The sequence below is a fragment of the Peromyscus leucopus genome, chromosome 1, assembly GCF_004664715.2.
Source record: "Peromyscus leucopus breed LL Stock chromosome 1, UCI_PerLeu_2.1, whole genome shotgun sequence".
NCBI lineage: Eukaryota > Metazoa > Chordata > Mammalia > Rodentia > Cricetidae > Peromyscus > Peromyscus leucopus.
The window spans coordinates 96,900,702-96,919,167 of NC_051063.1; the positions used below are offsets into that span (position 1 = coordinate 96,900,702).

The 18,466-nt window shown below is 38.4% G+C and overlaps 2 protein-coding genes and 1 pseudogene across 2 annotated transcripts; 2 read left to right on the forward strand and 1 right to left on the reverse strand.

Annotated features, from left to right (window-relative positions):
- The first annotated feature begins 521 nt into the window (after positions 1–521).
- LOC114710237 lies at positions 522–1,801 on the forward strand (annotated as a pseudogene).
- Positions 1,802–10,757: 8,956 nt separating this feature from the next.
- Positions 10,758–11,702, forward strand: LOC119087580 (olfactory receptor 469). The gene has a single exon (XM_037203527.1). It carries the CDS (start codon positions 10,758–10,760, stop codon positions 11,700–11,702), a length of 945 nt encoding a protein of 314 aa, XP_037059422.1.
- Positions 11,703–17,528: 5,826 nt separating this feature from the next.
- On the reverse strand, positions 17,529–18,466 carry LOC114710252 (olfactory receptor 481-like). The gene is given in 2 exon segments (XM_028894352.1): positions 17,529–18,298; positions 18,301–18,466. Coding segments are annotated over 2 exon segments (936 nt in total).

Sequence of the window (18,466 nt, forward strand, 5' to 3'; positions counted from 1 at the left end):
TTTTGAAATCACACACATGTTACACATTAACTTTCACAACAGATTGGCATTCACTGTCCACAGTGCAAATAATTACAAAAAGACTGGGAAGGGTGGACCCTAAGGGACTGAGAAATAGAGTTGAATTAGATACTGTAAACACCAACATGAGCCCATCATTTCAACTATTTGGGGTCTCAGAACATCAGTGTTCTATGCATTCACTGAACTATTTGGGATCTCAGAACATCAGTGTTCTATGCATTCATTCAGACTCCTGACTTGATCGGTGTATGAATCCTGTGTTCTGATCTGAGTCACTATTCAGTTTGTATCTGTGGCCTTAAGATAAATGGTGATTAGTATTCTGACACCATGCATTGATTTCAGAACACTTGGAGAAGAATAAGCATGAGACCAAACTGAGATCCACATTTATTTTTAATGGGCTAAATGTGGAGTGGAGTGTACCAATCATGAGGCCATTTAATGTATTCTGATAGCCACTGGTTTTTATTTCAGTAGGAATCAGCTCACAAAAGATGGAAACTGGAAACCACACAATGGTAACAGAGTTCATTATTTTGGGGCTAACTGAGAACCCCGCCCTTTGTTCAATCTTCTTTGTATTGTTCCTTGGGTCTACCTCACCACTGTACTGGGCAATGTCAGCATAATCCTGTTGATCAGAAGAAGCCCTCATGCCAGGCGTTGGTGGTGCACGCCTTTAATCCCAGCACTCGGGAGGCAGAGGCAGGCGGATCTCTGTGAGTTCGAGACCAGTCTGGACTACCAAGTGAGTTCCAGGAAAGGCACAAAGCTACACAGAGAAAACCTGTCTCGAAAAGAAGGAGGAGGAGGAGGAGGAGGAGGAGGAGGAGGAGGAGGAGGAGGAAGAGGAGGAGGAGGAGGAGGAGGAGGAGGAGGAGGAGGAGGAGGAGGAGAAGAAGAAGAAGAAGAAGAAGAAGAAGAAGAAGAAGAAGAAGAAGAAGAAGAAGAAGAAGAAGAAGAAGAAGAAGAAGAAGAAGAAGCCCTCAGCTTCACACCCCCATGTACCTCTTCCTCAGCCACTTGGCCTTTGTGGACATTGGGTACTCCAGCTCAGTCACACCTGTCATGACTGATGACTGTGAGTTTCCTGAGAGAGAGAACCACCATCCCTGTGGCTGGCTGCATAGTCCAGCTTGGCTCTGATGTGGTCTTTGGGACTGCTGAGTGCTTCCTGCTGGCTGCCATGGCCTATGATCGCTATGTGGCCATCTGCTCACCCCTGCTCTACTCCACTCTCATGTCTCCCAGGGTCTGCTTCATCTTATTGGTTATTTCCTATGTGGGTGGATGTGTGAATTCTTCATCATGCACCAGCTGTTTATTGAGCCTGACTTTCTGTGGACCAAATAAAGTCAACCATTTCTTCTGTGACCTCCCACCACTGGTGGAGCTTTCTTGTACTCATGTTTATATTGCTGAAATGTCTCCTGCCATCTCAGCAGGCTCCATCATAGTCATCACCCTGTTCATCATCATTGTTTCATACCTCTACATCCTTCACTCTATCCTCAAAATGTGCTCTACTGACGGCAGGCGCAAGGCCTTCTCCACCTGCACCTCCCACCTCACTGCAGTCACTTTGTTTTATGGGACAGTTACATTTGTTTATGTCATACCAGAGTCAAGCCATTCACCCAACCAAATTAAAGTGGTGTCTGTGTTCTACACAGTGGTGATCCCCATGTTGAATCCCTTGATCTTCAGTCTGAGGAACAAGGAGGTAAAAGAAGCCATGAGGAAATTGATGGCAAGAACACATTCCTCATTTTGAACAAAATTCAATATGAATCCAAAAATTACTAAACAACTATTTGGGAGACATATATTATAAATATATAATGCCTATTAGCCTCACTTGTGTGTGTTGTGTTTATGTATACAAAAGCACATATGTGTGCGGTGTATGTGCATATGGGTTTACATATATCTCAAGGCCGGAGGACCATCTCAACTGTCATTTCTCAAGACATCATCTACCTTGAATTTTTCAAATGGTGTATCTCAGCGGCCTAGAACTTGCCAAGTAGGCTAGGCTGGTCGACCAGTGAGTCCTTCTGTCTCTGCCTCCCAGGACTGTAATTACAAATATGCACTATCCTATCTAACTTTTTAGAAGCTCTGGTAAGCAAACTCAGATACTTGTAAGGCAAACACTATACTGACCGAGCTATCTCTCCATCCATACTAGGTTTATTTTATGTCCATATACATGTCTATATGTTATTAATATAACCTGTAATTTATCACTACCTAGAGTCACACAATCTAGGGTTCAAATTAAATGTAAAAATTTCGAGGTTATTATACTTTTTCTCCACTCCACAAATAAGTAAGGGAATTTGTGGTTAGAAGCTTTTTTTCTAGTTCGATGTTATTTTATAAATTACCATCTTGGAAGTACCATGTGCTCCATTGCCAGGCAACTGATCACAATGCTCCCCATGGTCCTTTATCTGGAGGCTCTGGTATGTCTTCTTCAGTAATGATATAATAGTTTAAATAATGAAGCTATGTAGTACATACATGTCAAGGGGAATAAAGTAAACTGATTTGATTCTGGTTTGTTTTTGTTTTGTTTTGTTTTGTTTACATTCTTGATAAACTGTTGAAATGGGTTTTAAAATTACTTTTTGTGGGACTTTGATGCAGTTCTATATTTTGAAGCTGCATTGCTTTTGTGGAATTCAGCTGTTTGCTGAAGCAATGTTTGCACTACCTTCTGGCTTCCATGGCCTCTGATCACTATGTGCCGCAATCTGCTTGTCCCTGATCTCCTCAATCCACATATGTCCGAAAATCTTCATCATCTCATTTAAGCTCACTTAGATCCCCATGTGGGTAGATATGTGAGCATTTGAAATTTTACTAGTTGATTTTTGGGTCTGTCCTCTATAAACAAAATTAGATAGGTAACTTTTTCTGTGAAGTTTCTCCATTGCTGAAACTTTCCTGCTCAGACATCTTTCATTGGGATGATCACCTGAATATCTTCTGGCTACATCACTATTGTCACAGTGTTTGTCATAGCTGTCTCCTCATCTATGTCCTCATTGCATCCTGAAGATGTGAGCCATCCAAGGTTTTCTCCACCTGCACCTTCCAGCTCACTCTGGTCCCTCTACTCTATGGGACCATCACATTCATGTACATGATGATCAAGCCCATCTACTCCACTAAACACAACTAAGTAGTATCCATTTCTACATAGTTGAAGCCCATGTTGAAGTCCCTCATCTACAATCTGAAGAAGGCAACTGCTAGAATATACTCTTAGATTCTACTCTTTGTTTCAAAATGAACTTTAAAGTGTTCATTTACCAATATCACATTTCAGACCTACCATATACTATTTGCCTGATTGCTTTTATATATATCAACCTAGGGCATTATATATGCTAAGCTAGCACTTTACCCCTGAGCACACCCCCCCCCCGGTTTTCCACGTCTTTGTTCCAATTCTCACTTTTAAGCATTTCTAAACTAATAAAAAGGCAACTTGAGATCCGTTACAAGGGTCCTCCACCTTCCTTTCTTGCCATCTGTGACATTTCTAGCATTTATTTATGTTTATTTATTTGTGCTTTTATAGATTCTATTCTTTACCAATTCAGACTCTGGTTATTGTTAACAAATTAATTATAGCCAAGTAGGGTGGCACAGGTCTTTAATCCCAACACTTGGGAGGCAGACAAGTGGATCTCTGTGAGTTCTAAGCTGAATCCATTCTAGTTTACAGAGCTAGTTCCAGGAAAGCCAAGGCTACACAACAAAACTCAATCTTGAAAACAAAATTAATTATACTAATAGAAAATAGGATAAAAAGACACCATTCTGGATTCCTATGGTATTGGTTACTTTTCCCTTTTGGCCACATATTATTTACTTGCAAGTTAAAAAATACTAGTAATAGAAGTAATAGAGCCCCCCTTTGTGGTATTGTAACAAAGAGATTAGCTGAAATATCTAACATGTTCAGAATAAGAACTGACACATTGTAAGTGTAAATTAGTATTTACTGAATAAAGAAAGTGACTCCATCTACAGTTCAATAATAGTGATCATTTCTGCTACCATTATATAAAGGATTTCAAGGAAAGAACAGATGATCCAGACTTCAAGACAAGACCATGACCCTCTCCAGCCTCAAATCCAGTTATGAGTTTTGTTAAGACAGTGATTCTTCCATTAGAAAGGTTACCAAACAATAGAGAAATCCCATCTCATCACCCCATGTGACTCAGTGGGTAGAGGACAAGTGGGGACTGAGAACAGGGAATAATCACAGATCTGAGAGTCTCAGTTTAGAATTCCACAGCTCCAGGGTGAGGGAAGGCCAATTTAGAATTCCACAACCCCAGGGTGGAGAGCAGGAGAGCCTAGATACCGACAAGCCCAAAAGTACATTTGGCAGGAGGCTCAGATCAGGGAGAAACATGCATAAAGTTAGCTTAAACAGCCCACAGCAGATATCATCAACTGAGATTCACTATAGAGCTCAGTAGCTCTGAGCCTGCAGCCCAAAGGTGGAGCAGCATCTGTTTCTCATTGCTGTAGAGCCTGGGAACTCTGATGTTTCAGCAATGTGCTGAAATACCCACAGCTGAATTTCTGCATTGGCTAATTAATGCATAGGAGTCTTGAAAGCATGAAAACATGTCCTCCACATATTCAAATTCCAGTGCTGTGATAGTTTATAAATCCCAAAACATGTGGGAGACATTTCTAGTTGTGATATTAGTCACCCCAAAGTATATGACCTGGGAGTGTAGGAGAATCTGTTCAGTCCATACACTGCAAATCTGTGTGTGGCCAGCAGAGGTCCCTGGCACCAAAGAAGGAAAGCTACCAAAGTGAAGACAGCTTGGTGGGACCTCAGAAACCTGTCCAAGGCATTCTCAGCAACTCCTAAACGGTAGGAAAAACAAGAGCCCAGATTCAGTTGACTTTCCGTCAGCCACCAGACACTTCATGGGCATGCTCCAGGTTTTGAGAACCCAGAAAGAAATTGCAACAACATTTCATCTTTTTACAATATTTTCATCTTCTTGAAGATTTATTTTTATTTGTGTATGCATGTGTATGTATGCACTCATGTGTGTGGATACCTGCAGAGGCAAGAAATGGATATTTGGATTCCCTGGGGCTGGAGTTACAGGCAATTATAGTCTGCTCTTTGGGTGCTGACTACCAAACTCGGTCCTCTGCAAGAGCAGCACATGCTTTTGATGCTTGTGGCTTCCTTTTTTGATTTTTACCACACTTTCAACAGTATTTATACTTTATTTCATTTTTGAAATTTATATCTTTATGCTATTTCTCTTTATAGAGTCATTTTATTGTAGTTTTGAACAGTATTAGACAACATATTTTCTTTTTTTAATTTTTTTTGTTTTCTGTTTTAGCCACTCGTTTTCCTGTCCTCCCTCACGGCAGCTGTTAGTAGTATTTTCACATCACCTTGTTTGTTTTCTTTTAAATCAATCTTTTTATTTCTTTTCTTTCTCTTCTTGCATTTATCTATCTGTCCTGAATTTTTTTCATTATTGGGAAATATTTTTTTTAACTTTTCTTTTCACTAATATCTTGATCTTCACTTGATCTTCTTCCCTCCATAGGAGTCTCCATATTCCCCATATTTTTCTCTTTTTTCCCATTTTTCCTGTCTCCTTCACTTATTTCATTTATTATTTATTTCATTTATTATTCCCCCACTTACTATAAATAATTTCTAATTTCATAGCATGTTCTACAGTGGCTTTGCCTATCTGTATTTTATGGTGATTGGTGCTGACTTAGCAGGTTTTATTCAATTTGGGGTATATTTCTATGTCCTGAAAGGTATGATTTTACTATTATAATGGTTTGTTTTCTTCTCTCTGAGTGGTACTAACATTAAGACATTAAGAGTAGGCTACTCAGTAAGAAGATCCTCTCAAAAATATCCAAACCATAGGATGCACAAATTGTAAGGCTGGAACTCTAGAGACATGCATCAGCAAGGAATCATGACTCCTCTAGGAGACCCCATCTCCTCAACTACTAAACTAGAATATCTGAAACACAGGAAATAATGAAGACTTAATTTTAAAGGTTTACTGGTTAAAAAAATGATAAATGACTTGGATAGAGGAGTATGCAAAGTAGCAAATGAATTCAGCCCCAGACCCAGAGAGAAAACTCAGCAACAGAAGAAAAAGTTAGAAAAAATGCATAAGAACATAAGCAGTGTAGATGAAAGAGTTACCAACATGACAGAAAACTTCAGCAAAGAAACTGAGATTTAAAAAAAAGTAATAGAAATGCTGAAAATAAAAAGACCAGTGAGTCAAAGGTAAAACTTGTTAGAAAGCATCACAAATCAACTCAATGAAACAGAGAAAAGAGTATCAGAAATGCAGGCCAACAAAACACTATATTCAGACACCAATAAGGAAAACATTAATACAACCATGACAGCTACAGCTGCAGTCAAGACAATGAACCTAAGAATCCATGAGCAGAAGAAGGAGCTGAGATAAAGAATAAAAGCACAGAGAATCAATTCAATAAAACAAGAAGAGAAAATTCCTGCAGAATCTAGACAGAGCAATTGCCATCTAAATACAAGAGGGATTTAGAACTCCAAATAGCCACGAATAAACCAGAAATTCTCCACAATGTACTACAGTAAAGATGTCAAAAACACACAGGAAAAAATATGTCAAAATCTGTAAGGAAAAGACATGAATTCAAGCACAAAGGCAAACACATCAGAATAGCATCAAAGCCTTCATCAGTAACCCTGGAAGTCAGGAAAACATTGCAAGCCCTGAAACAAACTAACTGTCAATCATGGTTACTCTATCCAGGAAAGCTTTCTTTAAGTATTGGTTGATGAATAAGGGCATTTCAAGACAAGCATAAACTAAGGCAGTTTGCATTCATGTATAGCACATATATATGAATGATAGAATCTTGCACAACTGAATAATATTTCCAAACCTTTCCATTCCCATTAAAGAATGAAATGTAAACATTTGTTCATCGCCTATGAATCTCTGCATGGCTTACCATGGCCTCATTTTTTTAATTTCTTGAATTTCCTGGGATCTTTGCATTTGTTGTTTGTGTCTGTCAGCCTTTTCTCCCCTGCTTGCATCACTGGGTTCTTTGCCATTCTCCCTCAAATATCAGCTGATGTATTTGAATTTTTTCATTAGGCAGCTTAAGCTAGCACTGCAGCTACCTTCCAGCCATCCTGTGAATCCATTGGTTTGTTTGTTTCTTCCATATCATGCTTACCATGTTAATTTTTATCATTTTTATTTATATATGTGTATGTGTTTGTGTTAGTGTTTATGTGTGTATATACATGTGTGCTGGCTAGATTTATGTCAACTTGACACAAGCTAAAGTCATATGAGAGAAAGGAACCTCAATTGAGAAAATGCCTCCAGAAGATCAGGCTATAGGAAAGCCAGTAGAGCATTTCCTTAATTAGTGATTGATGGGAGAGGGACCAGACCATTGTGTGTGGTGCCAACCTTGGGCTGGTGGTCCTAGGTACTATAAGAAAGCAGACTGAGCAAAACATGAGGAGGGAGCCAGTAAGCAGCACTCCTCTGTGGCCCCTACATCAGCTTCTGCCTCCAAGTTCCTGCCCTGTTTGAGCTCCTGTCCTGACTTCCTTCAGCGATCAACTACAATGTGGAAGTGTGGAAATCCAATAACCCAATAAACCCTTTCCTCCCTAACTTGCTTTTTGGTCATAACGTTTCATCGCAGCAATAGAAATCCTAAGCCAACATGTATGTATGTATGCGTTCCCACAGAGGCCAGAAGGGGGCATAGAATCACCTGACGCTGGAGTTAAAGGCAGCTGGGAACTACCTGAAGTGGATGCTGCAAGTGAATTTCATTCCTCTGCAAGAGGAGCAAGTGTCTAAACTACTGAGCCATCTCTTCACCTTGGCATGTTCTGTGTTTATAAAGCTGGTTTATTCTCACTCTTTTTTTTTCACTGAAATCTAAAATTCATGAAAAATATTTTATTCATTAGCTTATTTTCAATATTTAATATAAATTGAAGGAACCTATTTTCTACCTTTGGCCATAAAAAGTATGTGTGTATTTTAAATAGTCATGTTATTTCCTCCCTATATTTCTAAAATAATAATAATAATAATAATAATAATAATAATAATAGAATGCCCATTCTTTACCATGAAACATTTACTCATAAAATGAAGAGGTGTTGGATGTAATGTTACCTATTTATATTTTCAATTTTGTATTCTCTTTTAATTAATAAATTTCATTCTTTGACGATTTCAAACATATATATAATGAACTATGGTTACTCTTCCTTCAACATAATTTATTTTCCCTCCAATCCTGGCCAGCCTTCATTCTTCCTTACAAATCCCTTTCCCATTTTTATAGGTTTTTGTTTTGTTTAGTGTCCCATAGAGCTATCTGTGTGACACTGAGTTTGGAACTAACCAGTCATCAGAGCCTGATGGGCTAACTTGAAATAGCAAAGTAAACTTAGGAGCAATATTTAGGAATGGGACAACATGTTGTATTTTACTCACTCTAATCATTAACTAAAAGTGTGCCATTGCTTACTTTATAATAGACATTTCTGGGTGTACAGAATACTCGAAAACTAGATGTGCTGATATGAATTGAACTACTCAATATTCACTTGAGGCTGTGGTCATGTTCCCTGTTGGATTTGAATTTACTTTTGAATTTCTGGCATCTTTAGAGACCTATCTTCAGTCAAGCATTATAAAAGATGGCATGGCTACCATATAATAATAACTGTAAGATGAATGAATTCTTTTTTCAAGAGGTAAGATTTGAGCTTTTGTTTACCACTGAAGAGAACTATTCCTTCAAATAGTATCTGTATCTAAAAGCCTTCCTTTAGCAATAATGCAGATAATAACAAGCAGTTAGGGAGAAAATAATTTCAACTGGGGTAAGTTAAATTTCCATTGTAGAGTGCACATGGACAAACCAGTGTGACCAGTTTTTGACCCCTAAGACCAGAAACTACATGGTCTCTAACTATGTAAACACTCTGCCATAAGCCTACAATAGTGAATAATTTTTAAGCACTTGGAATTTACCTTTAGGGAGTTTCTTTTAGGACAACTTGCTTCCTTTATTGATTACACAGATGCTCTAGCATCCAAGACACCAAACACTTTGGGAAAAATAAAAGAAAATAAAGCCAAATTGTGGTGGAGTGAGGGTGGAATAGCAGGGATGAGATTCAATTTGGCCTCTAGGTGAATGAACCTGAGTATGCTCTTGACATATTACAAGATTTGTTTTTATTTTATGTATTTATGTGAGTGCCTGTGTGTATGTATGTGCAACCATATGAGTGCCTGGTGCCCAAGGTGGTCAAAGGAGGGACCTGGAACCCCTAGAACTAGAGTTACAGGCAGTGAGATATCCAATCTGGGTGTAGGAACTTAACCTAAGTCCTCTGCAAGAACAACAGTGCTCTGAACCACTGAGCCCTCTCTCCAGAGCCACGACTTAACTTTACAGGCTGGAAGTTTTATCATCTGCATACTATGTTAAAAAATCATATTTAATTCCATCATGCTTCAATTAAAACATTGTTACAGTAGGAAATAGTTTGGCATGTTTGAATAAAGCTTAATAGTTGTATTTGATTATTAGTCATGTGATATTTAAGATGATTTCAGAATGCTATGGCTGAATTGGAAATATTGAAGTATTTTTTAAATTTTAAATAATGACTTCATTTGTAACTTTGAAATCCTCTCTATATCTTCCTTGTTCTATGAAAGATATCTGACTTCTCAGTTTAATATTTGTCCTAGGACATAGTCTTGCTTAACCAATAAGCATTGTGAACTAGGCAGCAAAGGAGGCCCCCTGTGCTGTTGCATCAGAAAGCTGGGGAGTCAACCAGCTGCTCCCATTTTTCTCAGCAATGTTGTGACTGGTATTTACTTGACTGGTATTTACTTGATTTCATTTACAATACAATTACAGAGTGAATGAAATGAGTTCTCCTTGCCTGCGTCTGATATCCCGATAACAATCTGCTTCCTGTGTAAATTGATGTGAGTAACTTAATATTTTCAACCTCAGTTTTCTTGTCTATAGTATAGAAACAACAAAAGTACTTAATATTACCCCCTGAAAATTAAAATATATCTACAAATGAATTTTAACTTCTAGGCTGGTAATTTAGTAAGCCTTCAGGAGGCATGACTGCTTCCTCTAATCTTTATCACCTAGATTTAGATACTGTAATTATTTTTGTTATACTTATGATTCCTTTTTAAAACCTTGTTTTTAAAGCTCTTTGAGCACATTTAATAACATTTAATTATATACAATATTATATATTTCATATAAATACCACTTAAGGGAATATTTTCCTACAAAGCTGTATCTACAGAGCACACTTGAAACAAATTATCTGATGTTGCTGTTAAAAACAATTTTTGAAATATGGGAAGATTCATTGCAAATGAATATATAAATCCTAAAAGTGTGGAGTAAAATAACAGTTAGATAAAAATTAGTTTAAGTTTTTCTTCAATGAGTTTTCTTGAAATGTTTTCTTAAATGACATATTTGTTTATAATAATAGCATCCATATATGAGTTAATGAAAATGATGCTACATATTTATAAATCCTTTCCTGGAATGTCTCCATCACAGCCTGGTTCTGGCAGCAGCTACATTGACCCATGGCTTTCCTGGAGGATGGGAACCACACTGCAGTGACAGAGTTCATTTTATTGGGCTTAACAGATGACCCAGTCCTTAGAGTCGTCCTCTTCACCATCATCCTGTGCATCTACCTGGTGACTGTGTGTGGGAACCTCAGCACCATCCTCCTCATTAGAGTCTCATCCCAGCTCCATCACCCCATGTACTTTTTTCTCAGTCACTTGGCTTCTACTGACATAGGGTACTCATCTTCTGTCACACCCAATATGCTGGTCAACTTCCTGGTAAAGAGAAATACAATCTCCTTCCTTGGGTGTACCATTCAGCTTGGCTCAGGTGCTTTCTTTGGGACACTTGAATGCTTCCTTCTGGCCACCATGGCGTATGATCGCTTTGTAGCAATCTGTAACCCACTGCTTTATTCAACCAAAATGTCCACACGAGTCTATGTCCAGTTGCTTGTAGGATCTTATATAGGTAGTTTACTTAATGCTTCCTCCTTTATTATTTCCTTCTTTTCTCTTCTCTTCTGTGGACCAAATAGAGTCAATCACTTTTTCTGTGATTTGGCTCCTTTGGTAGAGCTCTCCTGTTCTAGTGGCAGTGTCCCCATAGTTCCTGCCTCATTCTGTTCTGCCTTTGTCATTATAGTCACAGTGTTTGTCATAGCTGTCTCCTACACCTACATCCTCATCACTATCCTGAAGATGCGCTCCACTGAGGGCCGCCACAAGGCCTTCTCCACCTGCACCTCCCACCTCACTGCAGTCACTCTCTTCTATGGCACCATCACCTTCATCTATGCGATGCCCAAGTCCAGCTACTCCACTGACCAGAACAAGGTGGTGTCTGTATTCTACATGGTGGTGATCCCCATGTTGAATCCCCTCATCTACAGCCTCAGGAATAATGAGATTAAGGGTGCTCTGAAGAAAGAAATTAACAGGAAAATATTCTCTTAAGTGATGTCTGTTATATTGTAGAATTTAATATAGTAACAACTTCCTACAGATAAAAATAATGAAAAAAACTAAATACCTGTGGCTGAAATATATGTTCTGATACATATAATTAGCCACTTGGAAGCTTTTTAGTAACTGTAGAGTGTAGATGTTCAGATATTAAGTAATAAATCATATTTTATAGTGTTACACTCAATAAATTTAAATACACTCATAATTAACAAAGTAATTATTTTTATAAAAAGTAACTTCCTGAAAATATTTTTCGCTTTCAGTCATTTGTTTATAAAAATAGTTATCTGCTATAAATTACAATCATGGAACATGCAAATGATTCAAATGATTAAGGGTGACTGCATTTCAACAGTAGCTCATTCTGCAATGTGCATGGTAAGAATAGTAATTTCTGGGTATACATTTTGAGAGAAAATGACAAATAAAATTCCTGGAGTTGTTTTTAGATTTATTTTATAAGTGTTTTTCCTGCATCCTTGGAGTTGTTCTTCCTGGAATACAAGTGACTGATGGGAATGGGTTTGTGGACTCATAACATTCTGGTCTTGATCCCTGCTCTCTGGACTGGGATAAGAAGCAGGCTTCGCCGGGCGGTGGTGGCGCATGCCTTTAATCCCAGCACTCGGGAGGCAGAGCCAGGCGGATCTCTGTGAGTTCGAGGCCAGCCTGGGCTACCAAGTGAGCTCCAGGAAAGGCACAAAGCTACACAGAGAAACCCTGTCTCGGAAAAACCAAAAAAAAAAAAAAAAAAAAAAAAAAAAAAAGAAGCAGGCTTCTCATGGAAGAAAAGGATGAAAGATCCCTGATTAACCCACTGTCCTGAAAAATCTTTCATTTTCCTTTGTGGTGCTGGGAATGAAGCCCAGTGCCCGGTACTTGGTTACCAAGGTCTATATCACTCAGCCATATCCCCAACTCCTCCTTAGAGTCTTATCTGGGTTCATCGATGATCACCACTTTATTTATCATTCTCCATCCTCCCTTTCACTTCCAGTAAGGGACTCTGTGATTCAATCCTTTTATGGATTAGAAGCATGAGAATAATTTATTTATCTTCCTTCTCTGCACTCCTACATTTGGTTATAAAATTTTGCATGTTTGCAGGCCAAGATTTATTTACTTCTCTCTGTCTTCATTGTCAATGCCTCTGCTTCAGGCTGACCTCTTTCACAGTTAGTTTATTGTCGGCAGCAGTAAGTTTGCTGCCTTAATCTTAAATGCCCTTTTTTGTCCTGTCCCAGTTAAGTTGTTTGTGTGAAAAATGTGCAGTTGGGTTCCAGAGGGTGCTGTGGATCAGTTCCCCTGTGGTTTTTCCTGTTTGGAAAACAGTGTCCGGCTTGCCTCTGGATACAGAGTAACCATTCCTTGACTCCTGCTGTTAGAGGAGTATATAAGCCCATGTTGGTACAAATAAAGACAGCTGCTTCCCTGACGAAGTGAAACTGGGTGTCTAGAGTGCTGTTTAACCTCGGCGGCCCTTGCCAGGTTTGGTGTTCCAGCTGCACAGGTCGAGGCAGTTTATCACAAATAGTTCCAGTGAAATGGTTAACTTCAGCTGTCAACTTGATAAGGGTGTGGTGCTCAGGTGCTTGGTCAGACACTAGTCCAAATGCACCTCTGATGCTATTTTTTAAAGACATGCTTGACATTTCGACTAACAGTAGCCAATAGAAAATTCCTAATATAGACGGTTCTTGTCTAATCAGTTAGACAAGAGAAAGCCTGAGGTCCTCCGAAGAGGAAAACCCTTGAAGCTCTAGACCTCTAGGCTGCTGTTTCAATTCTTGCCAGTATTTTCAAGCTGTTTGCCTACTTAACAGACTTTGTACATGCATATATAATTTGAGAAAAAATTTATATATATAGCACCTTTATATGTATAATTAAAATGAAATCATGCATATAAAATATGTAATATATATTGGAATAAATATATGAACATTTAGTAAATATGTATATAAGTATGTAAATGTGAATATCAATGTATTTTTGTGCATATATACATAAACAATTGTCCTGGGGGAAGCTTAATGAATATAATTTTTAATGAATTTTCCTATCTTTCCATCTTCCAAATCATGCTGCATATAACTGCCACAGTCATATATCCAAATAAATTATTTTCTTTACCAAAACTCCAAAAGATTCTAGCCTCTAACTTGGAAAGGGCCCACAAGACTTGGGGTAAATGAGGTTTTAAGAGAGTGGGATGGTGAAGAACAAACTGGAAAGAAGAAATTGTGGCCCAAAGGATACAGTGGGGTAGGAGGAGCCAAGGAGATACAGGAGAACAGAGAAATAACCAACATGAAATATGTATGAAAACCTGTTACCTTGTTAACATTATTTTCAAAATATAAATAAAATATTTTAAAGATCTTAGACATGGCCTTTTCCCCTTCTCTCTGTTGTGCTATTTCCTTTCCTTTCAAAATTTTGAGCATGCCCACAGTCTTCTGCCTCAAGACTCTCACACAGACAGCCCTGCTTGCAATGGCCTCTTCCCTTCACTGGTGCAGCACCTATTTGATGTTGCAGACACCAATACACTCTTTGTGAAGCCACTTCTAAAGAGCCTCACTGGATCTCAAAACCTAAGACCACCACTATGCCCCCACAGGACACTGTGTATTTGTTTTTTACTCCACTGGTAATTATAAAGTTAGGTTTGATTTTCACCTGTGAATGCTGGAAGCTTCTTATAGAGAGCTAAAGTGGTGCCCCAATGTCTAATTGTTACTTGGATCATAGAACATGGTAAACTTAAATGCAAGTTTGATATGAGCGAAATAAAATACCTAATAAATTAATGGGTAGATGAATGAAAGCTTCGTCTTATTTGAACTGTTGGTGCCACTGGGTTCTAAGCCACATTTGACAGTGGCTGTAACTGAGGCACACACAGCAAATATCAGGATTACAAACACAACTTTGAAACTGTGAATCCTTGTTTTGAAATTAGACAAAATGTTTAATATATCATGTTAAGATAGTCAAGTTTTAAATTTTTAACATCAGAATAGTATTGCTAGATACCATTGTGATATTTTCTAACAAAATGATGTTTTGAGATTCTTTTTGTCCTATATCTTCCATTCCTTGTTATTTCTGTTGCCCCTTGTAGCTCCAGCTACTGATTCTTTTCCTCTTTTGTGCCCCATCTGTCTTTTTTCCAAACTCTCCTTCCTCATTTCCTGAGCTGAGCGGCTTAAGAACATTTCACCACTAGGGGGCTCTGTTACAAAGTTCTTTCTAGCAATCCTTTTTATTTCCAAGTAAACATAAGAGTTCTCCATGTCAATGTATTCTATGGTATAGACTATGTGCAAGGAGCCTAAAACAGAGTTGAGATCATATCTATGTCAAACAATCCATTGGAACTTTCTAATACTAAGGGAATTCATAATTTTCGACATCATACAACTGCTGTGAAAATTTAAGTGGAAAAACAAGGTATTTGGGGAAACTAAATTCTCTGGATTCAAATAACGGTCCCTTATCTTCTAAACAGAATCTTTGTGGGTTAGCTACTTACTTATGTGGGACCTCAGGTTATTTATTTTTAAATTAAAACTAATAGGACCTACTCATTGGGTTGTTTTAAAGAATGGATGAGCTAATGAAAGTAACATGCTGAGAATGATTTCTGATACATTGTTAAGTACAGATTATTGTTGCTAAGTAAACTAAATAAATACAGAGTGGATGGCATCTGAAGAAGGTCAATAACAGTAATTACAACTAGTTCAGATCGATAGATAGGTACGTACGTACATACATACAGAAGGACAGACAGACAAAGATGCATAGATAGACACATAGATTATAGATAGAAAATAAATAGATAAATAGATGATAGATACAAAGATACATAGGTGCATAGATGATAGGTACAAAGATACATAGATGTATAAATTTTAGTTAGATGATAGATACATGCATACATATATACATAGATGGTGGAGAAAGAGAGAGAGAGAGAGAGAGAGAGAGAGAGAGAGAGAGAGAGAGAGAGAGAGAGAGAAGAGATTGATGAATGGATAGATAGATCTCATTGCCTCCCAAATAGATAGATTACATACATTTGAAACTGAAAATTACTTTGTGGGGGTGACATACACCTTCAATCTCAGCACTCAGGAGGCAGAGGCAGGTGGATCTCAGTGAGTTCTAGGCCAGCCTGGTCTACAGAGCAAGTTCAAGGACAGCTGGGGTTAAGCAGAGAAATCTCATCTCAAAAAAAAAAGTGAGAATTACAACAAAGAATGTTCTTAATTTAAAGAACCACATACATATCAATCGGCAGGTCAAAAGGATGATACTAGTATGTGAAAACTTTAAAGGTTATCTTCAATTCAAAGAACATAGCCTATGAATATATTATAACAGTTGCCTCTCTTAAAACCTCCTTTACCTCTTTGTTCTTTGGGCTGTAGATGGGGTGATTCAACATGGGGATCATCACTATGTAGAACTCAACCACCTTGTTCTGATCCATGGAGTAGCTGGGTTTAAACAACAGAAATGAAGGCAATCAATTCATAGTAGAAAATGACAGCTGTGAGGAGAGAGGGCATCTGGAGAAAGCCTTGTGTTGCTTACCTGTGGATCGTGTCTTCAAGGTTGTGATGAAGGATAGAGACTGAAGAGGGAGAAATGGAATGCTGCCCACAATGTTGGAGCCAGAAGAGATAGAGACGATAATTTCAGTAATGGATACACTGGAACAGAAAGGTTTTAATGAAGGAAAGGAGCCACAGAATAAATGAACTATCTGATTGAGACCACAGAACAGACTCGATAATGACACTAGCAACTTTTTTTTTTTTTTTTTTTTTTTTGGTTTTTTGAGACAGGGTTTCTCTGTGTAGCTTTGTGCCTTTCCTGGAACTCACTTGGTAGCCCAGGCTGGCCTCGAACTCACAGAGATCCGCCTGGCTCTGCCTCCCGAGTGCTGGGATTAAAGGCATGCGCCACCACCGCCCGGCTAAATTTTTTTTTTCACTAGCAACTTTCTAAGCATTCATAAAACACCCACAGAGGAAACCACCTTGGGATACAGACCCTATAGGATATTCTGGTAGAGTACAGGTGAATAGACAGCTGCTTGATCAAGGCCATGGCAGGGAGAAGGAAGCACTTAGGTAATAACTCAAAACATCACAAGGAACAGAGTTGGGCTTCAAAATGCAGAAGATGCTAAAACTGATAGAATTAAAGTATTTTTATTAAAAGTAATGCTGTGATGCCTTTCAGAAACCATGATAACATTTTAAAAATAAAGAAAAAAATTGGTAAAGATGTAGAAGCTTCAAACATTAGTTTAATTAATCCCACTGAAATATGTATAGTGTAGAACTTCACAATATCCAGATGCATGATGATCCTGTGAAGGAGTTGCCAAGAGTTTCTGAGACAAGTTCCATCAACAGTGTCATCAATAGAATTGAAAAAGAATAAATGGCACTTGCCAAGATGATAATTAACATTTTTAAAAATAAAATACTAAATAGAAAGTAATCTGTAATCATGGACTACCTAAATAACAGAATGAAAGAAAGAATAAGTCTACATCATCCAGGTATCAAAACCATGAAATAGATACATTTAATTTGAGTCCAGATTTTAGTGCAAATAATCAATTTTATTAAAATCTTAAAAAGTACTAAGTAAGTTTTCATTAATCAGCATAATGCCACTGTACATTTGAGAGACTTTTTTCATGTAAAACAAGGCAAACAACTTGTAAATATTGCATATGTTTCCTTAAAAAGTTCATTTAAGTATTTATATATGCACATTGAATATTGTTCAAAATGAGGAATGTGTTCTTGCCATCAATTTCCTCATGGCCTCTTTTACCTCCTTGTTCCTCAGACTGTAGATCAAGGGATTCAACATGGGGATCACCACTGTGTAGAACACAGACACCACTTTAATTTGGTTGGGTGAATGGCTTGACTCTGGTATGACATAAACAAATGTAACTGTCCCATAAAACAAAGTGACTGCAGTGAGGTGGGAGGTGCAGGTGGAGAAGGCCTTGCGCCTGCCCTCAGTAGAGCGCATTCTGAGGATGGAGTGAAGGATGTAGAGGTATGAAACAATGATGATGAATAGGGTGATGACTATGATGGAACCTGCTGAGATGGCAGGAGACATTTCAGCAATGTAAACATGAGTACAAGAAAGCTCCACCAGTGGTGGGAGGTCACAGAAGAAATGGTTGACTTTATTTGGTCCACAGAAAGTCAGGCTCAATAAACAGCTAGTAAATGATGAAGAATTCACACATCCACCCACATAGGAAATAACCAATAAGATGAAGCAGACCCTGGGAGACATGAGAGTGGAGTAGAGCAGGGGTGAGCAGATGGCCACATAGCGATCATAGGCCATGGCAGCCAGCAGGAAGCACTCAGCAGTTCCAAAGACCACATCAGAGCCAAGCTGGACTATGCAGCCAGCCACAGGGATGGTGGTTCTCTCTCTCAGGAAACTCACAATCATGACAGGTGTGACTGAGCTGGAGTACCCAATGTCCACAAAGGCCAAGTGGCTGAGGAAGAGGTACATGGGGTGTGAAGCTGAGGGCTTCTTCTGATCAACATGATTATGCTGGCATTGCCCAGTACAGTGGTGAGGTAGACCCCCAAGAACAATACAAAGAAGATTGAACAAAGGGTGGGGTTCTCAGTTAGCCCCAAAATAATGAACTCTGTTACCATTGTGTGGTTTCCAGTTTCCAT